We start from the raw sequence: 24016 nt of genomic DNA on the forward strand, positions 1-24016 counted from the left end.
GGCAAACTAAGTTTAAAGAACAACCAAATATTCTTGCTGCTAATCACCCTGGAGATCATGATGTAATGATTGGCATTCATTCACCCTGGGAGGCAAGCTGTGATATTTTACATTCATTCACCCTGGGAAACAAGCTGTGATATTTTACACTCTTTCAATCACCCTGAGGATCAAACAAGCTATGATTGTGATTATCTTCCAGGTTGTCCAGTTGATGAGTACTGACCTGTTGAGACATCAGCAGAGGTGGAAGGATGGACTGATGGACATACGGCACCTGATGGCCAACTTGGTGCAGCAGGTAAGGCCATCACAGTTTATACAGGCAACAATTTGTGTTACAATGTTGCAACAGTTAGGAGGGCAGGGTATAAAATAAAAGCAGCCTTATTTGGCCAAATCTCGAACAACCAGTATGCATTTTTGCCTTTCTCCTTGGTGTGAATGGGGTAAACTGGGATGGAAGAGACATAATTGTATGTTGACTTAATATCTCTGGTTAAGCAAATAAGCAGTCTTTTACCTATTTTTCTGAGACACATTTGAAGGACAATTATCAGTTACTTGCAATATGGTCTAGAACTTATTGCAGAAAATAAACAATACAGGCCTTGAAGGATTTAGACAGTAGGATTTTTAGTATTTAATTTTTTTAAATAAGTGTCTTGCTTATATTTTTAATGAATATTTGTATATATTCCAGGGTTTTTCAGCCAGTAACATGACTCCATGGAAGGCTCACTGGGACAGGCAGCTGTACAAGGCTCTAGAACACCAGTACCAGATGGGGCTAGAGGCTCTCAATGAAAACTTACCAGAAATTGTGGTAGAGCTCACATATAGGTAGGCACAGTGGAGGTCTGAGTTTACCCTACCAAACATTTTATGTTTGTTAATATCATGATAATATTTTGCTGTGAATGCTGACTAAAATTCAGATTTGCAATAGAACTTATTGGTTTGGAGAAAAGTATTTTATGATTGTGAAAGATGCTATATTTCTCTGCAGTCAAAACATTCATGTTTTTCATTTTAGACAGCACATTACATGCATATTTCTATTTTATCAAGATTTATATGACTGTTTCAGACAACAGCGTCTCCAGTTCAAACCTCCATTTGAGGAGATCAAGGCAAAGTACTTCAGAGAGATGAAGAAATTCATCGGTATTCCCAACCACTTTAAGGGGGTGGGAGATGCCACGGAACACCTCATCTTCCCTACCATCATTGATAGAAACGCGGATGGGTTTATCACATGTTACAAGAAAGCTGGTTTATTGTTCAAGAGACTGGCGGCTGTGCAGGAAATGTTCAAGGTATATAAGTGGGTCTTGTGGTAAGAGAAGAATCAAAAGTCATTATTGTAAAGTAAATTAAGAATTGACACATAGGGATAAAAGTTTATTAGGTTTATCTGGAAATTCAGATTTTTGTTTTGTTTTTTGCGCCATATAGTCTAACATGTCCACTGCTATTTCTTTTCGAGTTTTTGTTTCATTCATTAGAGAGATGGGACGATATGAGATTGTTCAAATAATAATCATTACTTTCTTCTACTGTAATTTATTACATCAATTTTTTTCCATATTATTTATTTTTAAAATTTTGTATAAATGATTTCTTTCTTTATTTCTTTACTTATCCATCATCCATCAAGCATTTATTTATCTAGTTATTTTGAGTTATTTATATATTTTAATTTAATAAATTATTTTATCTTCCAGGTCTGGGTGGTATGTGGTGGAGTGGATCTGGATCAGTTTGTATATGACAACCTGGTGGAGCTGAGAGACTGGGAGCAGAACTTTAAAGCTTTGAAGATCAGAGGAAGGGATGCTGAGAAGTTACCAAGGTAAGGAAAGAGAGATTATTTTGCATGAAATAAATTTGTTTGTAGTTTAATAACATACATTTCACCATGTTCAAAATTGTCTTTATGTTTTCTTAAAGAGACACTGATCCAAGTGTATTTGAAACTGGATGAAAAATTCTCTTTGTCTGTCTACTTTATTGTAAATCTTTAAAATGGATTTTGGGAATCACCTGAGATATAATTACAGATGTAATGACATGCAGTGTATAAACACCTTTTTTTTGTGACAACTGAACATAATGAAAATATTTTAATTCACTTTTTTCATATTAAGAGAAAATCAACATAAGGAGAATATATAGATAATCTTTATACCCAAATTTTCAGCCAAATCAAGGTAGACTGTATCACAGTCAACACCAACCCCGTGAAGTCCAGCATAGATGACCATATCCAGCGTCTGTTTGATGCTCTGCTGAGCTCCCTACGTAAGGCCATCCATAATGACATCAGTACAATTGATACATTCCTCACCACAGCCATGGAGACCCTGGCACAGAGACCGCAGACAGTGGAGGAGATAGGAACTGCTAATGCCAAACATTCAGAGTTTGCTAAACAGAAGAAAGAGGTGGGTAGTTAAGCTGGGCTTTGTGTTTGTAAGCTAAAGAGTATAGCATTGACTCTATGTATCCATACCACAGAATTAAGGAACACACTTACATACATACATAGAGAGAGAGAGAGAGAGGCTGAAAAGTAAAGTTATGATATCAAGATTTATTTACCTGGTTGATCATGGCATTTTATGTCCAAAAAAGTGGAATTTGTTCATTTTATAGTCTTTCAGTGAATGTTTTCTTTGTAAATATAATATGCAATCATTTCTTCCATGTTTGACAAAGTGTGACTTTAAACAGATATTATCAGTTTAGTTTACAATGTAGAATGCCATATCTTTCTTATTAATTTCAACTGATGCTAGTCAGTTGCTTTTCCATTATAATTTGCCACTCATTATCCCTGTATAAAGTTTGTGTTAATACGCATGTAATATATGATAAACCATCTTGTTTTTCCCTCCAGATCCAGCCTCTGTTTTCCAAGGGTGAGAGTAAGAACAAGTTGCTGAGGACAGTGGCAGGAGGAGGAGTGGAACAGTTTGGAAACCTGCAGGCAAGGTGGGACAAGTTTGAACTCATGATGGAGAGTTTCCAACTGATGGTCAAGGAACAGGTGAGGAAGAGGATTATCATTATTTCAATAATATGACTTACTTGAAATTAAAGCACAGCATTTTACATTTTTATTTGTGCATTAGTTCTTATTAATAGGTATTAATAGACCTTTGAAAAGACATTTATGTTGAATAATAAAAAAAATTATTTTTATAAATTAGTAAGGAGTATTACGACCAGAACTACTTAAGTAATATACAACAATGACAGTAAAAGAGAATATTGAATTTCTTTCACTAATCCACAAGTATACACCATTGTGTTACTTATCAACTCTGTAGATTTTCACCAAATTCATGTAGGTGTAAACATTACAAAATCAAACAATTTGATATTTGAATTTGTTTGATAATTCAGGTTGAGGTGATGAAGAGTAATGTGGAATCCAGAATCAAGGCATTTGAGCAGGAGCTGGAGAAATTCGGCTCTCGTTGGCACCAGCTGAAACCAGGGGATGACGCCCTGGACGGAGACCAGCAGAAATGTATGGCGGCCGTGGAGTCCATTAAAGAGCGTAAAGCAGAGTTCACAGAACTGGAAAATACTATGAAGACTCTGCAGTAAGTCTTTGTGCAGATTTTTGAGTGTATAGCTGTTTTTTCATGCAAAAATGTTGATTATATGAAACAATTATTAATTGACTTTGGTAAACTTTGTTTAACATTTGTAAAAACTAAAAAAATAATCTCAAGAATACCTTAAGTCAATACAGTAATTTAAATTAGTCAAAATACCCCCCCCCCCCACTTTTGGGAAACAAGTTTTAAAATTCATGTCACTTTGCACATTAAAATTTCTAATTCTTCCCTTGCAGAACTGACTGTGAGCACTTTGACATGGAGATGCCAGAGTTCCCGTATGCTGCAGAGATAGCAGAGGATGTGAACAAATATGAGAGCATGTGGGGGCTGTATGAGGAGTTTAACAATGGTCTGCAGGAGCTCTGCAAGGAGGACTGGATTTCTTTTAGGTTTGTGAATTATGGAATAGTTTATTTATGATTTTTGTCAAGACCATTTGGGTAATCATAACATATTAATATTTTAAGGTGTTTGGTCTTGTCATATGTGAAAACATGACAAATAAGGACTTGTATATATGGAAGTTTATTGAAAAATGGAAATCTTTAACTTCAGTGTTGTAATTCCTAAATTTCCAGGAGTAAAGCATATATGTTTGAGGAGTTTCTTGCTGGGTGGTATGAGAAGTTGAAGTCAGAGGACCCCACCACAATGACAGTTAGACTGCAGAAGGATATTGACAAGTACAAAGTAAGTCTACCTCCTGCCAGGTGATCAAGTATGAATTAAAGGCAGTATAATTGTGAAATTTAAGTTGAAGAGTATATTATGATTGTTCAAGGCAGTTTCAACATTTTAACGACTTATTTCATTATTTATTTATTGTCTAGAATGTGTTACAAGTACTCAGTTCTCTTCAGTCAGAGCTTCTATCACAGATAGCTACAATAAACATGTTTGTGTAAGTCTTAGAATATTTTTGTGTGTTTTTATAGAATGTGTTATGAGCATAGAGGTAGGTTCATTTAGAGTCTCTAACACAGGAACATTGTACAAACAGAATATTTATGTGAGAGTGTATATATAAATACTATATGTTGTAGAATGTGTTACCAGTACTGAAGTGGGTGCGTGGAGAGCCTCTGTCACAGGACCACTGGCTGGAACTGTTCCGCATGCTAGGGATGCCCAAAGGAACCACACTGGAGAAGTTGACGTTTGGTGATATTCTCAGTTCTTCTGATGCCATTATCATCAATGCTACTGCCTTGAAAGTAAGTTTATTTTTAATATATTGAATTATTTTGAGAATAAAATTTACTAGGATTTTCATTTCTCCCTTACTGAGGTGGATTTTCTACCTAAATCCTACAAGTGTATTATTATCCTACAAGTGTACCATTACATATTATTACTGTTTGCTTAATTATTCTGTTGGGCAATTTCACCAGCCACCTTTTTTCAGAAACCATTAGCATTAGCAATGTTTTAAACCTTTAAAATTATTTACTAATGATTCCAGCTCATGTAGTAGAACTTCTTTAGAACAATTATATTACTAGAACTTTTTCAAACTTTATTTCTCTTTGGTTTAGTGGCAGTTACCAAAAAAAAAAAAAAAGACAATGAGATGGGTTTTACTTAGCAAAGATACCAATCAAAATGCGGAGATGTTCACAAAACACCAAATTATTATTTATTTTCAGGAATTAAACCAGCGTGCCCAGGGTGAAGTGACCATTAGGGAGGCCATCAGGGAGCTTGACCTGTGGGGGGCAGGGGCAGTGTTTGCTCTCACAGACTACCAGGACAGTGGCAGTAATAAGATCATGCTCATTAAGGACTGGAAGGACTTGGTCAACGCGGTAAGAATATGAAAAGTGAACTTATTAAGCTGTTCGCACAAAGAATGGATTTAGAAATTGGATTGATAAATATGGATTCAGATTTAATCTGGATTGGTATATCCTTTCCTGTCCTATCCTATAATTCTATCCTATTACCTAATACCTAACTCTATCCTACTCTACCCTTTCCTAAATCCTATCTTAGTATCCTATGCTGTCCTATCCTGTCCTGTCATATCCTCTTCTGTCATATCATATCCTTTAATCCTATTCTATCCTATTCTAATCTAATTTCCTAAAATCCTATCCTATCCTATCTTCTTCTGTCTTATATTATGGTATTATCTTCTCAGGTTGGAGACAACCAGTGCCTGCTGCAGTCCCTGAAGGACTCCCCATACTACAAGAGTTTTGAGGACAAGGCCACAGTGTGGGAGACACGGCTGGCAGACCTGGACGAGTATTTACATAACCTGAACCAGATCCAGAGGAAGTGGGTCTACCTGGAGCCCATCTTCGGCCGAGGGGCGCTGCCTAAGGAGCAGGGGAGATTTAAGAGGGTGGATGATGATTTCAGGTCAGTAGCAGCCATCCTCTGTCTGTGTGTGTGTGTGTGTGTGTGTGTGTGTGTGTGTGTGTGTGTGTGTGTGTGTGTGTGTGTGTGTGTGTGTGTGTGTGTGTGTTGTTGTTGTTGTTGTTGTTGTTGTTGTTTAGGTGTCTGATATTTTCAGTAAAAAATTAATACTAGAAGTGTGTTTATGTATAAATAGTTTTATGCAGTACTGTTTTTTGACAAAATGGCACTTGCACTACATTGCTATAAATTTTTCTCCAACAGAATTAATGTCCTCCTTAAGCTATGTGGTAAATGAAGTATATTTTATTCTATCAGGGCTATCATGTATGATGTTGCCCGTGACAACCGTGTGTTGTCCCTGGTGGGTAAGGTTGGACTGAGGAACCAGTTGGTTACCATGCTGGATCAGCTACAGAGATGCCAGAAATCGCTCAATGAATTTCTGGAGGTAAGGAACTATGAAAAGCTATGCTGTCAAGACTAACCATAAAAATGTAGTTTTTTAACAACTGTTTACAGCAGTAATGAATATTATCTCAGTATTTCATTTTCATTGCAAAATAACCATTTAAAATAAGAACTAAATGCTTTAACTTTATTCAGTATTATTCAACAGAAAAAATGCTCCATTTTCCCAAGACTTCATATTGGTTCCAAAATAACCACTTAAAATAAATGCTAACCTCTTAAACTTGATTTTCTTCAACAGGAAAAACGCTCCATCTTCCCAAGATTCTATTTCATTGGTGATGATGATCTCCTGGAAATCCTGGGCCAGGCCACCAATCCAGAGGTGATCCAGACACACCTGAAGAAACTGTTTGCTGGGATTCACAGTGTGAACTTTGATGATGGCTGCAAGCACATTGTGGCTATGAAGTCTTTGGAAGGAGAAGTGGTGCCTCTGAAGAAGAAAGTTCAAATTACCCCAGAGGTTGAGGTACTGTGGAGTCATTAGTCACTTGTCTTTAGTCATTTGTCATAATTCATTAGTCACCTGACTAAGAGTAATTAGTCTCCTTTGTTTTCTTGATCAGAATTAACAATTCCACATAATGAAAGTGTTTTTCTTTTTTAATTATAATACAGTCGGTTGATGTTTTAAAAAAGATATGATATGGTTGGGAAGTTGTGTAAATTTGGTTATATGTATGTGATTTACATTAAGTAAAGCAGTTTTGTTTTACTGTATTTATTGGTGAATCAAACAGATTTTATATCAGCTGCAATCATATCACAACTTAAGCTCTTTGTGTCTTTTAACAATTTTTGTTTTCTTTACTTGAATAATAGTAATAATAATAATAATAATAATAATAATAATAATAATAATAATAATAATAATAACTTTCTTCTACATTGTGTTTACTTATTCCAGGTTTGGCTGGGATATTTGGCAGAAGAAATGAAGAATACATTAAAGCAGTTGTTGACAGAGTGTCTCAAGGACAGCAAGGCAGGAGGACAAGGAGGACTGGACCCTAACAAATATCCTTCACAGGTAATAATAAAAGAAAAATTTAAACAATATTACAGGAAGGTAGCTGGTATCGTGTTAAATATTTGGGAAAAAGTGTTGGATGCTTGCATTTTCCCAACATGTATGGATTTTTGCAAATGGTAAGTTTCTAATTTTTTTTCAGTTATATATGCAATAATATGTTTCAAGGATACATAGGAATGACATCAAATCTGTAAAAAAATAATTGAAATTGCATGCAAGCCACCATGCTAGACCCATGTATTCACAACTATAAATATGTGGAAGGAGGTTGAAAAAGGAGTACCATTTTACCTTTTTTCACTTTCATATTTCAGATCCTTTGTGCAGCAGAACAGATCAACTTCACAGAGCAGTGTGAGGAGGCCATCAAAACCAGTAGTCTGCAGGAGTTCAACATAGAAATGGAGAACAAACTGGAATCTTACACTGGGGTCGACCTTAGTGCAGCAGGGAGTGACGTGGGTGTATATGTACTTGAACTGAAGCTGAAGGCTCTGATTCTGGACACCATCCACTCCATTGATGTGATACAGCAACTGGTTGAGGCTAAAACAAGGAATTTGGAAGACTGGCAGTGGCAGAAACAGCTTAGGTGAGAATTCCGAGTGACACTTGTATAGTACTTCAAAAGATATACCAAAGACATAATTCCCAGACATTTGACACACACACACACACACACACACACACACACACACACACACACACACACACACACACACACACACACACACACACACACACACACACACACACACACACACACACACACACACACACACACACACACACACACACACACACACACACACATTCTGCTTAGGCATAAGCCAAACTTACTAGTTTTCCTGAGGATGAAAAAGGTCCTATCCACAGCATATGTAACAAATCAGACTCTCAGTACACTTATAAACACCATTCTTTGATTGCAGATACTACACGCGTAGAGATGGCATATGTGTGATGCGTATGGTGGATGCAGAGTTTGAGTACACCTATGAGTACCAAGGCAATGCAGCCAAGCTTGTCCACACCCCTCTCACTGACAAGTGCTACCTGACTCTGACACAAGGTAAATACTGCACAAACAACAGGAATGTGCAAGTTCTTTTGTCAATAGGTTTTGTTAAGCAAAAAATTCAACTTTATACTTCACAAGCCAATAGCTACATTTAGACTTCTTGAGGCTATATTACATTTCTGTTGAAATTATGTGGCTGATGAACATTTAAATAATAACATATATTTTCCAGCAGCCAGTTAAAGGTATTGGTTTATATTCCAGGTATGCACCTTGGTCTTGGTGGTAACCCATATGGTCCTGCAGGTACAGGGAAGACAGAGTCTGTCAAAGCACTGGGAGGGCTGTTTGGGAGACAGGTGCTCGTCTTCAACTGTGACGAGGTGATTTTTATAATTATTTTATCTTCAAATGCTAGTAATGCCCCCATGAGAGAAAGAGAGTAGGGAGGGATTTAAATGAATTACTTTTGCTGCTTAGTTCAGTATGGACATGACTTCAAGCAAAGCATTTGTCTTGTATCACAAGGTATTTACTGTTAATTAAGTTTGCCTGTCACTATTGGGATATAGCTATTGAAATTCATCCTGAGTAGTATGGGATTCATTGAAAAATAAATAACAAATACAATATATATTAGGTTGATTGATATTTGGTGATTAAAGAGAGCTTTTGTTTAATAACATGCCAAACTCAAATGAAATTATGATTTTTCCTTAACATATTGATCAGGTAATAAGATTGGTAATCTGTATGTTTGTTTCCCACACACTCCAGGGCATTGACGTGAAATCTATGGGCAGGATCTTCATAGGACTGGTGAAGTGTGGAGCCTGGGGCTGTTTTGATGAATTCAACAGACTGGAGGAGGCTGTGCTGTCAGCCATCTCTATACAGATCCAGATCATTCAGGATGCCATCAAGGAAAAGAAACCTACAGCAGAACTGCTGGGGAGAAATGTGAGTGTGAAATTTTCAATTGGTTAATTAAGAATAGAGAAGTGTTGTATTGATCATTGATCACATCAAACAAATGTTAATTTGAGTCCACATACATAACCACACAGGATATATTACATTATGTGAATGTTTAAATACGAAGCAGATCTGCCAGCCTTAGTGTGGCAAATTTCTTGACAAACTATAAATGCATCTTGATAGTCACAGAGACCAAGCCAATGCATTCCTTACTAATATTCTAGCACTAACTAAAACCTGGTATTCATGTGCCAAACGCCTTATCTGCCTTAATAATAGGGGGAATCAGCTTGAGCTGCAAGAGTGAATAGTAACATTTGGTTTATATTATTTTCATTTGCTTATTCCAAGGTGGACATTGACTTCAACTCTGGCATCTTCATCACACTCAACCCTGCTGGGAAGGGATACGGAGGAAGACAGAAGTTGCCAGACAACTTGAAGCAGCTATTCCGTCCTGTCGCTATGGCCAGACCAGACAACGAGCTTATTGCAGAGGTGATCCTGTTTTCTGAAGGGTTCAAGCATGCCAAGAGTCTGGGGAGAAAACTGGTGGCTGTATTTAACCTTTCCAAGTAAGTTTTGTATCTCTTAACATAACTAGTTTTAATCTAATGCTTAAAATGTCTTACTACTGCTGAAAAAAATTTGATAACCCAAATTAGCATCAGATTAACACTATTTCTGCTTATAAAGATGATGTCTTTTACAGCTTTCATAATATCATGGGCATCAAACATAGGAAAAGAGTAAATTTTGCAAGAGCAAATAATTCCACACCTATGAACATTGTTTGAATGCAAAGATTTCAGAACTTTTTATGAAGCTGAAAACATTGACATTTTGTCCTGTTTATTGTAGAGAGCTGTTGACGCCCCAGCAGCACTATGACTGGGGGTTGAGAGCACTGAAAACTATTCTCAAAGGCTGCGGCAACCTGTTACAGACAGCAAAGAAAAATCTACAGGAAGGAGGTGAGTTCTACATAGTTTTATACAAAGATTGGTTATAGTTGGTCTTGGCATATTTCCAAGCGGGAATCTCACAAACAATGTCTCATCTTAGGGGCCATTCAGAGTAGGGGAATAACTAGTCCCAGGGTCAAATATGGCCCACCCACTTGAATACTTCCCCCACAGGATATCTGTTGTCTATTAGCGGATTAGACAGCAAGGTTTGTAGAGAGTCGCCATATTTGACCCTCGGACTAGTTAGTCTCTTATTCTGAATGGGACCTTACAGTCCAGAGAACAAACAATTTTCATTAATTTTCATATTTCCCTTTTTTTCAGAGAAAATCACAGATGCCATTGAGGCCAAGCTGGTAGTGCAGGCACTGAGGATCAACACGCTGTCCAAGCTGACCTTCTCTGACAGTATCAGGTTTAATTCCTTGCTGAAGGATGTTTTCCCAGGCACAGAGTTTAAGGACATCGAGTATGAGAACTTGGCACAGGCCATCAGGGAGGTCTGTAAGGAGAGGAACCTTGTCGTTAACGAGAGTCAGGTAAGTTGAGATTTGAAAGTCACATAATGAGAATTAGAACCTTTATTGAACATACAACAATTTTTTTTTATTTATGAGTTATAATAAGGTGTAATTTTTACAGTTCTTCATGAATTGTGATGTTGGGAATACACACTTTCCCTATTGTACTTGGTATTACTATTAAAAACAAGGCCCTTTTGTATCAATAGCTTCATATAATTGTTAATACATAATGTGCAGCCAACACTAATTCTCTTTCTCCATGATGTTTTACCTATGATGTCTTTTCCTTACACACAGGTGAAGAAAGCCCTGGAGTTATACGAGCAGTTACGTCAGAGGATGGGCGTGGTGGTGGTAGGCCCCAGTGGGTCTGGGAAGTCCACACTGTGGAGAGTGCTCAAGGAGGCCATGTTGAAGTGTGGTCAAGTGGTGAAACAGTACACTATGAACCCCAAGGCTATACCCAGAACACAGGTGATTGGAAAATAACAGGCTGGGAAATACATGAAGAAATAAGTTTTTTGCATATGCTACATTACACAGTTTCATATAGTTGCTAAATGATATGCTGTTTAAGGAAGTCTTAATAACAGATGTGTAAGAGATGGATGATATAGCAGTAGTAGTAGAAGCAGTTGCAGTAGTGAAACTATTTTTCTGGGCTTAAGCATAGAAATATAAAATTTATCTTCCCTTTGTTTGAAAAAAAAAAAGCCTGACTTTTTTTTCTAACTTTGGTGCTTTTATCATGATTTTAATGCATTATTTTTCCTTCCAGTTGCTGGGTCATATAGACATGGACACCAGAGAGTGGACAGATGGGGTGTTAACATACAGTGCCCGTCAAGTTGTACGAGAACCACAGGGTAACTCAAAACTATACAACTTATAATCTTAATCAGATGCAGATTGTCAGCACTGTTTTCAGGCCTATTCATGGATATATCTGATTTAGAAGAAAAAGTGCCTCAATCTGCCCCTTTCAATGCTATGTAATGACAAAATCTACACTAATAGTCATAAAACACCATGTTAAAGTGAAGTGTACCTGAAAAAAAATAATAGTACAATTTATTGATTAATAGTTACAGGTTACAAATAAGATTCTGAATCAGTAATGTTTAAAGAATGTAGTCATCACAAGATCAATATTGCATTCATTTTAAAAATATTATTTGATTCACAGAAATCCAGTCCTGGATTATTTGTGATGGAGACATAGACCCAGAATGGATTGAGTCCTTGAATTCCGTCCTTGATGACAACCGACTGCTAACAATGCCCTCTGGTGAGCGTATCCAGTTCGGGCCAAATGTGAACTTCCTGTTCGAGACCCATGACCTTAGCTGTGCATCACCTGCCACCATCTCTAGGATGGGAATGATATTTTTGAGGTAGAGAATGGCACTGAAAATATTTTTCAGTGAAAATTTGAGGAAAATACTATTTTAGAAAGTTATCAGACAGAGATAAGTTTTAGATCTTGGTTAGGAATAATAATATTTAACCCTATTTCCACATTTTACAGAGATTTATTTAATCATGAGCAAATTTTACAAAAAAAAAAAAAAAAAAAAAAATTAAAGAATTTTAAGATTTCTGACTATAAAATTTAATTGTTGTCCTGTATATAAATAATCAGTGTCTTCACTGCTGTACAGTATTGCTTCCTTCAAAATTGTTGATGTAAATTTCTTATTTGTACTTCTGTAATATGCTCCCAACATTCCCTCCTATTCTCAGTGATGAGGATACAGACATCAAGGCCTTCATCACCTCCTGGATGAACACACTGCCAGAGGCTGAGCAGAAGACACTGGCTGCGTGGATAGAAGACTACTTCTATAAGGGAATGGACTGGGTCCTCAAACAGGTACTAATTATGATTTTTAGGAAAACTCTTTTAGAGCTGTGGCCTTATGGGGGTGAATGTTATAGCAAAATTCTTAAGCCATTAATTGACTTATTATTATTTTTATTTTTGTCTTTGAAGAATTATTTTGTTCCAATTTTTTTTTTTTGCTTATAGAAGAAAAATAGTTTTTTAGAAGACTTAATAAGACCTTTCAAGACCAAACTATCAGTAAACAAAATCAAAACAATATATGATAGTATTTCAGAAGAATTCTCTTAAAAGTTTTCATCTATGTTAGGCCTTTTAAGGATGTCTGAATCATATTAAGACCAAACTGTTATAAGATAATATCAAAATTGTAATAATAATAATTTCTCTACCAGGGCGACTTTGTGGTGGAGACTACCCTTGTGGGTGTGGTCATGAATGGCCTGTCCCATCTCCATGGCGTCCAGGACAAGACCCACTTTGCTGTCTCTCTCATCAGAGGACTGGGCGGCAACCTCAGCGAGGCCACAAGAGAGGCTTTTGCTAAGGAGGTACTGTGTTTTTGTCAGTTGTAATTGTATTGAGTTGTACTTCTTGGTTATAGATTGTGTAAGTATATGGATGAATGCGTGAATAGATAAAGAAAAAGGTAAAAGAATTACTAAATAAATGATAAATAAATATAAGAATTATACTTTTTTATTGATGCTAGATTTCTTTAAAACCTTATTCCCACCAGTGTCTTAAGATTAGAAAAAATAAATGAAAACTATAGTTTTCTATAGTTATAAAAAAAAACATTTTACTAGTCATTGGTTTGGAACTGATGATTTCACTATGGTTCTGGGTATTGTAAATCAATTCTTAATGTGATTGTCATTGGTCAGGTATTTGCCTGGACCCATGAGACCCCCCCTGACCCACGGCGCCCCCTGGACACCTACTATGACCCCAGCAGTGGACGCCTCATGTCATACTCCGTGGAGGTAAGGAGAGGAGTTGAAGGATTCCTGATTTACTATTGGCTAATTTATAAATTATGTGTACACCTTTGCTGTTTGGTGTTCTGCACCCATATTTGATATTTTATTGTATATTTTAGTGTCATTCTGATAATTTGAAGGGGATATAAAAGTGCACGAAAGAAAAGTTATGAATAGAAACAGAGACAAGTCATGCATGCACTATTTCATAAGATTTGAAATCGGAAATCATGGAAAACTTTCTGCAAGAGGTTTTTATAAATCACAGTAATTAGGTGTAGTTTATATGAATTTGATGCATGCTAGAAACAGCATGATTTAACATGTAGAGTTGTGACAAGTGAGGAAGTAAAAGAATGCTTCAGTAGAACAGTATGTGTAGTAAAACATGTACATCACTTGGTAGAGTCTGTAGTTTGAACTGCTCCCAACGCTAGTGGTCTACTCTCTAATCAACTAGTATTAAAGGCTTCTAAGAAACATAAAGCAAAATGCTATAACTCAACTATCAAATGTCTATAAGCCTGAATTTGGTGCAATTGTTGTAGTTAACCTTTCTTTGAAATTGTAATAAATATCCAAATTTATCTTCACTTTTTATAGCCAAAGGTAAATAATCTACTATATTTCTTCTGACTTTGGTTTTACTCAAAACAGAGCATGCTTCTGAACAGTTCCCATTGCTAGCTTTACTCCCGTTTTTCATAGCATGTCCATATTTATATATACTGTACATTCTCCATCAAGCTTGGACCTTCCACCCTAGAATATTTTGTGCGCATGTACTAATCATAATGTATAAAATTGTGAATGGCAAATGTTTCTGCATGCTGCTATTGGTGTGCTTGGTTTTGGTTGTTACATAAATCTTCCTGTATGATGACATCAGATGGCGTTGTGTGTTGACCCCATTTCCTGCATGACTCAGCAGTTTTATGAGCACTGTTTGATGGTGTTCTGGCGCCACCTAGTGTTTTAGCTGTATGTTTTGTGCACATTCTGCCTCTTTTTAGGATTGCAATGTCCAAACATATTAAGAAGGACCTAGCAACAACCTCCTCCTGCATTACATGTGCATTTGCCTGTGTAGATGCATATGTTACTTCCTCTGCAGTGCAACATCCATGCATTGTGTTTAAAAGCTAACCATGCCTTCCTTTTGCAACACATATGCATTTGCCTTTACAAATATTCCTGTAGATAAATTTCTGGCAGTTTTGAAAATGGCTTCAGGCAGTGAGATGTCAGTTTCACTTGTCCATTTGTCATTAGGCATTTTCTAACTTGTAAGTGTAAGTGGAACTTTGGTATACAGAGGCAATGAAAAATGAAAATGTGTATTCTTTAATTGTACTTAAACCTTCACTCTATTTAAATTCATTTCTACATTGATGTCCACATGGCAGAAAATACATTAAGGAAAACGATTTTATTTGAGTCTCATGTTACACGATGGAATAAAATAATACTGTAGTTGCTGTAAGACTTTAACTAATCATTTGCAAAATACATTTCCATACCATGTCATATTAAACTTTAAAAATTTACTCTGCTTTAGCTTGCAAGCCGTCTCTGTTTTTGTTAGCTGTATATAAGTATCGCCTTTCTATTTCTGCTATGTCAGCTACGAGATGATCTGACAGCTGACAACTTCACCAGTTCCGCCAACCTACCTGTCATCAAGACAGGGGACATCCAGAGAGGACTGGACTACTTCGCTCCTTGGCTCAGTGCTGAGAACAAGCAGCCATTTATATTAGTGGGACCTGAGGGGTGTGGGAAAGGGTGAGTGCCTGGGCTGTGATTTGTTTGTTAATCTGTTTATTTATTTTTGTTTGTTTGTTTGGGGGGGGGGGGGGGGGTGCCAACATTTCTGACAATATCTTCATAGTTATGTATTTTTGGTGAATTTGGAAATGGTAAACAGTACAGGAATGTGCTCCAGTATGCCTTTCTTAATTATATTGGTTGTCTCTGTAAATGTGATGTGTAAGAAATTCAAGAATATACAGATTCTATCAGAAATTTACAAGGAGAGGTTTGAAAGTAGCACTAAATTTTAATTAATTTTTTTTTTATGTGAAAGTAAACTATACTTATCACAGGATAAATAACATGATTTTTGTTCTTTTTCAGGATGTTGCTGAAGTACTGCTTTGAACAGCTGCGGTCCACCCAGATAGCCACCGTCCACTGCAGTGCCCAGACCAACCCCACCCATGTGCTACAGAAGCTGAACCAATCCTGTATGGTGATAAGTACCAACACTGGCCGTGTCTACAGGCCCAAGGACTGCGAGAGATTGGTTCTCTTCTTGAAGGACCTCAACTTACCCAAACCTGACAAGTGGGGAACTAGTCAGCTCATTGCATTTTTGCAGCAGGTGAGAGTTGGCAAAATTCTGGGAAATTTTCAGATTTTTTTTTTTTTTTTTGAAATTTTAATTTGAGATAATTGGTTAGAGAAAGTCACCTTAATCGTAACAGACAGGTTTATTATATTTTTTCATCTTCAACATATTTTTTATGTCTTATAGATGCTCATATTTTAGGTAACTTAATAAGACTGCTAACTTGATTTTAGGTCACATGGAAAATGCAGATATAAAGAAATTGAATTACGAAAACATTCTCTTTTTATTTGCAATATTGATATATAGGAGCTGAATTACAAATAGTATTGTTCTGTGTTTTTCCACACAGGTATTGACCTACAATGGGTTTTATGACAGCAACCTGGAGTGGGTTGGTCTGGAGGGAGTACAGATAGTAGCCAGCATGAATGGAGGGAGCACACTGGGACGTCATCAACTGTCCACCAGGTTTACCTCTGTGGTCAGGATATGTGCCATTGGGTATGTAAGAAAATGTATGGTCATTAAAAACCAAATAAAATCAATTTAACAATGATAATAACTGTTGGATTTGAATTGCAAAACACCCAACATTAAGGTTTTGAATGATAACTTAAAACCTGCCAGGGAGTTCTCAAACACACACATGGTAATACACACTTCCTCTTTATCTTCCAGTTACCCCGAGAGAGAGCAGTTACAGGCTATCTACAGTGCTTACCTGAAGCCTGTACTCCACAAACAGCTGTCCAGACACCCTGTATGGGGTAATCCAGCTAAGGTCCATGCCCTGGCTGGCTCTATGGTACAAGTTTATGAACAGGTAAGTTAGGAGGTCATTGTGTTAGTTGTGACATTGTGTTGGGTGTGATTGTGTACAGGAAGGATTGGGTGTGCTGGCGGTTTAGTCCTATTAGATATTAAATTGTGCAGTGATTGTGACACCAAAAATTCAAGATCAAATGAAAAGCTAAAATTTGTGAAGCCTATAAAATTATATGATTCAAGGTCAAGTCAAAAGCTAAATATTTTTTGTGAAGCCAAAGATTTAAGATCAAGTGAAACACTAGATATTTTGCTAAAAGAAGAAAATGTTAATCTGGCATTATTTCAAGAGGTTGAATTAAAAATAACAATTTACTTTTGTCACTACTCACTTAGTTACGAGGCAAATTTTCAGTGGATGACTACAGCCATTACTTATTCACGCCGCGTGATCTAACTCGCTGGGTTCTGGGTCTGCTACGCTATGACATGATTGCCAGTGACACCAGTGTGAACCCAGTACTTGAAGTGTGGGTTAATGAGGCCAGGCGGCTGTTCAGAGACAAGATAGTGGGTGTGGATGGACTGAGTAGGTTTGATAATATCCTCATGTCGGCTGTCCAGGGAGATTGGGGCGTCAGCGGTATGGAGGGGATTGAAGGTAGGCTTCATGTCTCTCTCTTGTAAATAATTATATGAAATCATTTTATGAATTGACATTGATAATAATAGTTATATTTTTTCAAATGATGTATTAGATATACATTAGAAACTAATTTCTGTCATGAGCTCTTAGAACAAGCATGATGATGTTAAGGGTATGTTATAAACATAAATTATGACTGAATTATGCTTTCTACATATGAAAAAAATTTACTGATGTTAGGAATAATTTTGGAATATTTCTAATAACTAAATATGTTAATCTCATTTGATCACCTAGGCAACTACTATGTGACTTGGGGTGGTCACCATGATGCCTCCGCCCCTGCTGTGGCCCCTGGGGCTCCCCTGCCACCCACGGGGAAACCCTTGGGGAAACTGAGCGGGGACGACTTCAAGAGTGTTATACAGAAAGGACTTTTGCAATACTGTGAGTATGAAACCCTTTCAGAATGAAGTCTAATATTGTTATCGGTTAGATATTTCTTTTGGAAAACCAAAAATGTTACATAGTGTCTCATAGTTATGTTCTGTGAGAATGTTAGATGATTTAATCAAGTTTAAGCAGTGGGTAAAGGAAGTTAACTTTCCCAAAAGTATGGTAAATTTATTGGTGAAATTACTAATTTACCACATGTGCATTTATCTATGCTAAACTTTTGTAAAATGTCATACAATCATTAGCAGGAACACTCAGCAAAATCTCAGAATATCAGTATAACTATGTACATTCTCTTCCTCCAGCTCGAGAGAACAGAGATTTGAATGTGATCATCTTCAAGGAGGTCCTTGACCACATGGCAAGACTGGACAGAGCTTTAAGCACGCCAGGTGGGTCACTGCTGATGGCGGGCCGGAGTGGTGTGGGCAGGCGGTCAGCAGTCACTCTGATCTCATTCATGCATCAACTGGAGCTGTTCTCACCTAAAGTGGCCAGAGGATACGGGCTGAAGCAGTTTAAGACTGATTTGAAAACGGTGAGGTTTTGCGTAGATAGTTTTGTGTAGTTCAGTTATAACTGTTCTATGTATGTTATGCTGACTTTTCCATTTATTTACTTCAATCTCTACTTTTTCCTCTTGCTTATTTTAGATTTCCTTCACAATGCTGTAAATCTTCAAGTTAAAGTTATAATATGTTTTTCATATTTTATATCAATGCAGAATTCTATTTATTATTATATCTAGTGTAAAAAATAGAAAAGAATAGAATAAAATATTATAAAAGTAAACCACCATTATTATCTCTGTAAGTCAGTGGAATACTGCTGAAAACAGATGATATATTGTTTAAATGATACATTGTTATGATAACAAATCTATAATAAACCACATGTGTACTGTACAGGTGATGCAGAAGACAGGTATAGATGATGAGCAGGTGGTGTTACTCCTGGAGGACAATCAGCTGGTGCACCCTGCCTTCCTGGAGCTCATCAACAGCCTGCTCTCAGCAGGAGAGGTACCTGGCCTCTACACCCCTGAGGAGCTGGATCCCCTCCTGGCACCCCTCAGAGACACGGCATCAGAGGCCGGGTACAGGGGGCCACTGCATGGGTACTTTGCATCACGTAAGTATAGTTTTTTTAACATGTTCCTGAATTTATAGTTGTTGGAGCCCCTTCTGGAACCCCTCAGGGAAACAGCATTAGAGGCCCAGTTAAGTATGTATAGCATTAGAGGTCCAGTGAAAGGGGCACAACATTAGAGGTTCAGTGAAAAGGGCACAACATTAGAGGTTAATGAAAGGGGCACAACATTAGAGGTCCAGTGAAGGGGGTACTTCTTAGGTAACCCAAAAAACCAGTAAGTGGTAAAATCAATAGTAATACATGCAGGATATGTCTATTGTATTCAGGTATCCAGGCCAACCTCCATGTGGTTCTCATCATGGACTGTACCAATGCTAACTTCAGCATGAACTGCCAGAGTAACCCGGCCTTCTACAAGCAGTGCAGTGTCCAGTGGATGGATGGCTGGAGCAGGGAGTCCATGGTCAAGGTACACAACCCAGTGGTCAGAGTATTACACCCCATTCTCATAGATTAGATCGACCTACATTGGATCGACCTAACTCCCTGGGGGTTCACGCTAAATAGCTGTCAGCCGGGCGGACACGAAAGTTAATTACCCCTTAAAGCTTGTAGTAGGCGGGGACGGACACTTAAGGGGGATTATCTGACAGTAATCTAGTGAGACTCCCCGCGGTGATAGATCGATCTAAAAGTTGTGAGAACAGAGCCTTACACCCTTGTTATGCAATATGATGCATGGTTTATTTTATACATGTCTAGTACAGACTTTCTGAGGTAGAGAAATCTGGAGATTTTCAAATTTCAAAAACAAATGATAGTAAATAAACAAAATAGATAAATAAATAAATAAATGAATATATAAATAAATAAATAAATGGAGTTTTGGTCAAAATCCATGGGCTTCCAGTCCAGCCACTGTTAAGCTTTTACGTGACCACACCATGCTTTGGTTGCTTTGGTTCAGACACCTTATTTTTTATTGTGATAATGGCAAACTCATTCTGAATGGCAAAACCTCCTTGAGTTCACTTTGCTTCGAATATGTGCAGAGTGGATAACTGATGACCAATGATATCTTTTCAGCTGCCCCACCTCCTTCTCACACAAGGACCAAAGATGGAGGGCTCTTCCATGTCTGAACCCAAGGAAAGAAAAAGAAAGTTGTCCGGTGGGGATGAGTTACTGAAAAGTTTCCTCCACATCCACGAGTCATGTGAAGTGTTTGGAACTGCTACTCCCAGGCGCTATGTGTCATTCCTGCATACCTACATGCAAGTCTACAACAACAAGAAAAATGTCATCGCGGAGAGGCAACATCATGTTCAGGTATGTTGAAATTAATAAAAAAATTAATAAAAAATTTTGAAATGGAATTTTGTAAATATTTTACTTACTGGGGAATAGTTTGAAAGTGGCTTGTATTATAGTCTGACTGGGATGACACTCAGTTGTGGTTGTAATCACCTTGAAGGACACAGCATTTTTCCATATATCTTGCTTTCACCTGTTCTCAAGCTGCAAAACCCATTCAAATGGTTTTTGATTCTGCACTGGGCAATTTTATTGTAACCAACTTAGCTGGCATACAGCATTTATCATTTAAAACTGAAAAAAAAAGCAAAGTAGTTCTAGTTTTTATACTGAGCTGTGTGAACTTTTGTAGGCTGGTGTCTCAAAGCTTAATGAGGCAAAATCCATGGTAGATGACTTAAAGCACAAAGCAGCCGAACAGAGTAAATTGTTGGCAGAGAAAACAACAGAAGCTGATGCTGCACTGAAGGAAATAACAGAGAGAATGTCTGTGAGTACAGTTTATTACTCTCCACTGAACACTTTTTATATGTAAAAATGGTGCTGAAGATTTTTCACATTTAGTTAGATTTTTAAACATAATTTGGAGATTTTTAAAATTATAATTACATTAATTTTTTATGTACTTCGAGGCTTGCTATTTCAAATACATTGCAACTTCATCGAATAATGATTAAATAAAAGAATTCAACCATGTTCACATATAAAGATTTTACAGTTAACTTATGTGTTTAAAATGACCATATGCCAAAAGAAAATTTGAAAGTTATACTAATTATCCTTCAATTTGCCTTAGAATGCCAGTGAACAGAAAACCGAGATGGAACAAATCAAGGCACAGGTGGCAGAGGAGAACATTAAGCTGGAGCAGAGGAAGAAAGCCATAGACATAGAACTCTCCGAGATAGAGCCCCTGGTGAGGGAAGCCAAGGCCGCAGTGGGGAGCATCAAGACAGAGCAGCTGTCTGAGATAAGGGCTCTGAGAGCTCCCCCTGATGTGATTAGGGATATCTTGGAGGGAGTTCTCAAGTTGATGGGGATTAACGATATGTCTTGGAATAGTATGAAGAGGTGGGTACTTGCACATGTTGAAATTATTCTCTCTCTCTCTCTCTCTCTCTCTCTCTCTCTCTCTCTCTCTCTCTCTCTCTCTCTCTTTTTGTAGGAAATATGCAATAATTTTTGTCAACATTTACACTTGTTGCGCATATTTGATGTCATTATTATACCAGATATAGGAATGAATAGGCACTGACTTTCATTTTTAGTTTCCTTGCCAAGAGAGGTGTCAAGGAAGAAATACAGCAGTTTGATGCTAGGAAGATCACACCAGATTACAGGAAACTGGTGGAGGAATTACTGGATAAGAGGAAAGAATCTTTTGACCCAAAGGTGAACCTTTGTTTAGTTTTACTCTATTTGAATGTTCCCAAAGTTTATGGCTTAACCTTTCGTGTAGATTGTTGTGTCTCTGACAGGGTAAAGGATGATAAGATATTGAGAAAGGTTTGATGCTATTTATCAGCTCATTTTCACATTTTGCCAATCTTTGTTTTCTAGAATGCCAAGAGAGCGTCTGCTGCTGCAGCTCCACTGGCCAGCTGGGTCCGAGCCAATGTTAAGTTTTCTTATGTCCTGGAGAAAATTGAGCCTTTGGAAACAGAACAAAGACACCTTCAGAAGTAAAAAAAGAAGTTTTGTTTCAAGTAGATATGTGAATAAGATGGCATTGAATTTTTTGAGCTAATTGTTTAAAATGACAGCTGTATTGAAATGACGTGATCTTGGTTAATCACTATGAACTTTTTTACTATTGTAATTTTTATCATCTCAAATGCCAAGAAAGAAAATACAAATTAAAACATTTATATCTCTTCTTGATTCTTCATCACACAATCATAGAAGTAGTTAAGATTATAACAGATGGGTCGAAAGATGTTACAAGGAAAAGACCCTTCTGAATACTTCTTAATTTATCCACTTTGAAGAACAAACTAAAGCTTCATGTATTTAATGAATATGTACTCAATAAACCGTGGTATTTTAGGAACCTTGAGAAAGCCGAAGCCAAGCTGGCCAAGCTGCAGAAGGCACTGAGTGAAGTGGACCAAGAGGTAGAACGGTTGCGAAACAGGTTTGAGAAGTTCACCCGAGAGGCAGAACACCTCAAGATAGAGCTGGAGAAAGAAGAGAAAACGATTGAGGATGCTGAAAACTTGGTGGGAAAACTAGATGGAGAGTATAGGAGGTGGAATGATCAGGTTTGTATGAGCTTAAATGCTTAGTCGTATTATTACAAAGGTTTGAAAAAACTGAAATAAAGTGTAAGTGGTGGCTGAAAAGAATAGTTTTGTGATATTATAATAGTGCAGATTTGCTGGAACACATTTTAGAAATATGTCAATGATTCACATAAAAATTTATGATAATTCGGGTTAGCAAAGTATCTGAAACCAGTGAGATGTTTCAAATACTGAAATGCATTTGTGGCATGGGCAAATTGATTTAAATTTAAATTTATTTAAAGCCAAAATTATAAAATCAACTTTCAGTCTTATTCACCTAAATTGTAACGGAGCAATTGCAATTTTATATTATATAAAATTTTATATTATATTATATATTATATTATATTATAACAGCAGAAGAGACAATGTATCATATCTGATGAAAATTATGAATACTCATACTTAAATCATTTCAAATTTGTTTCTGTTAGGTTGGTGAGTTGACAGCAGAATTGGGTGAACTGCCAATGCGTGCCCTACTGGCATCTGCCTTCATCAGTTACCTGTCTGCAGAGCCAGAGGATGTACGCAGGAATATGCTTCAACAGTGGATGGACATGGCAGGTAGGGGGGTGATTTTTTTTTCTTTATAATGGAGCTTTCTGAGATAGTACCTTACCCCAGCACAATTGGACAATCCTGTATGCTGCATCAAAGTTGTACTCAAACACTGGTGTAATGTATGATTAATTTTTGAGTTTCGCCAGCCTGTGTCTGCATGGAACTGCAATGAAATGAATATAAAGTGGCTCCTTTTGTGGGAAAATTTTTGAAAAAATAACACAACAGAATAGATGACTGGAAATGATGTCTGGAAAATGGTACAAAATAAACTGGACATGGCTGAGAAATAAATGTTGATTTGTTTATGTTAAATGAGTCTATTCATAAAGAAATGAAAAACACACTGCACTTGTAAATAATAATGTTGGGCATGCATTTAATTAAACTGTAAAATGATTTATCAGCAGTTGTATTTGTCTATTTACAGGAGTAAAAGGTTTTGACATGCGTCGCTTCTTAAGCACAGAGAGCGAGCAGCTGATCTGGAAGGGTGAGGGACTCCCATCAGATGACCTGTCCATGGAAAACGCTCTGGTCATTCTTCAGGTGAGAAACTGTCCCTCACTGATCATATACATTGTGTAGTACTGTATATAACTTAAATTAGTAGGACATATTTCTTACCTATCTTTCTGTTGACAGGTTGTACAGCATTCACGAAGAGAAGAGTTGAGTTCGTACAATTAAATCATCTACACGAAAGTGAAAGTTGCTCCTT

At 37.1% G+C, this 24016-nt stretch overlaps 1 protein-coding gene across 2 annotated transcripts in view; it reads left to right on the forward strand.

Moving 5' to 3' along the window:
* LOC106173688 (cytoplasmic dynein 2 heavy chain 1) overlaps positions 1-24016 on the forward strand; it is a 51669-nt gene that overhangs the window by 16004 nt on the left and 11649 nt on the right. For both annotated transcript variants that reach the window (XM_087007726.1, XM_087007727.1), the window contains exons 15-59: positions 203-301; positions 704-843; positions 1091-1319; positions 1728-1855; positions 2204-2447; positions 2903-3052; positions 3412-3614; positions 3869-4024; positions 4214-4325; positions 4679-4849; positions 5282-5440; positions 5776-5999; positions 6315-6447; positions 6709-6939; positions 7378-7500; positions 7818-8095; positions 8436-8575; positions 8789-8907; positions 9302-9484; positions 9854-10077; positions 10364-10476; positions 10795-11009; positions 11292-11468; positions 11773-11860; positions 12181-12388; positions 12738-12867; positions 13233-13388; positions 13725-13823; positions 15445-15605; positions 15957-16203; positions 16523-16674; positions 16852-16996; positions 17335-17599; positions 17882-18031; positions 18346-18578; positions 18949-19171; positions 19459-19601; positions 20219-20461; positions 20799-20936; positions 21243-21517; positions 21715-21838; positions 22007-22128; positions 22494-22707; positions 23166-23298; positions 23726-23844. In XM_087007726.1, the coding sequence (XP_086863852.1) occupies positions 203-301; positions 704-843; positions 1091-1319; positions 1728-1855; positions 2204-2447; positions 2903-3052; positions 3412-3614; positions 3869-4024; positions 4214-4325; positions 4679-4849; positions 5282-5440; positions 5776-5999; positions 6315-6447; positions 6709-6939; positions 7378-7500; positions 7818-8095; positions 8436-8575; positions 8789-8907; positions 9302-9484; positions 9854-10077; positions 10364-10476; positions 10795-11009; positions 11292-11468; positions 11773-11860; positions 12181-12388; positions 12738-12867; positions 13233-13388; positions 13725-13823; positions 15445-15605; positions 15957-16203; positions 16523-16674; positions 16852-16996; positions 17335-17599; positions 17882-18031; positions 18346-18578; positions 18949-19171; positions 19459-19601; positions 20219-20461; positions 20799-20936; positions 21243-21517; positions 21715-21838; positions 22007-22128; positions 22494-22707; positions 23166-23298; positions 23726-23844 (7719 nt within the window). The remainder of the gene's footprint in view (positions 1-202; positions 302-703; positions 844-1090; positions 1320-1727; positions 1856-2203; positions 2448-2902; positions 3053-3411; positions 3615-3868; positions 4025-4213; positions 4326-4678; positions 4850-5281; positions 5441-5775; positions 6000-6314; positions 6448-6708; positions 6940-7377; positions 7501-7817; positions 8096-8435; positions 8576-8788; positions 8908-9301; positions 9485-9853; positions 10078-10363; positions 10477-10794; positions 11010-11291; positions 11469-11772; positions 11861-12180; positions 12389-12737; positions 12868-13232; positions 13389-13724; positions 13824-15444; positions 15606-15956; positions 16204-16522; positions 16675-16851; positions 16997-17334; positions 17600-17881; positions 18032-18345; positions 18579-18948; positions 19172-19458; positions 19602-20218; positions 20462-20798; positions 20937-21242; positions 21518-21714; positions 21839-22006; positions 22129-22493; positions 22708-23165; positions 23299-23725; positions 23845-24016) is intronic.

Source organism: Lingula anatina, chromosome 3, assembly GCF_051362555.1.
Source record: "Lingula anatina isolate TDL-2025a chromosome 3, LinAna3.0, whole genome shotgun sequence".
In the NCBI taxonomy this organism is placed as follows: domain Eukaryota; kingdom Metazoa; phylum Brachiopoda; class Lingulata; order Lingulida; family Lingulidae; genus Lingula; species Lingula anatina.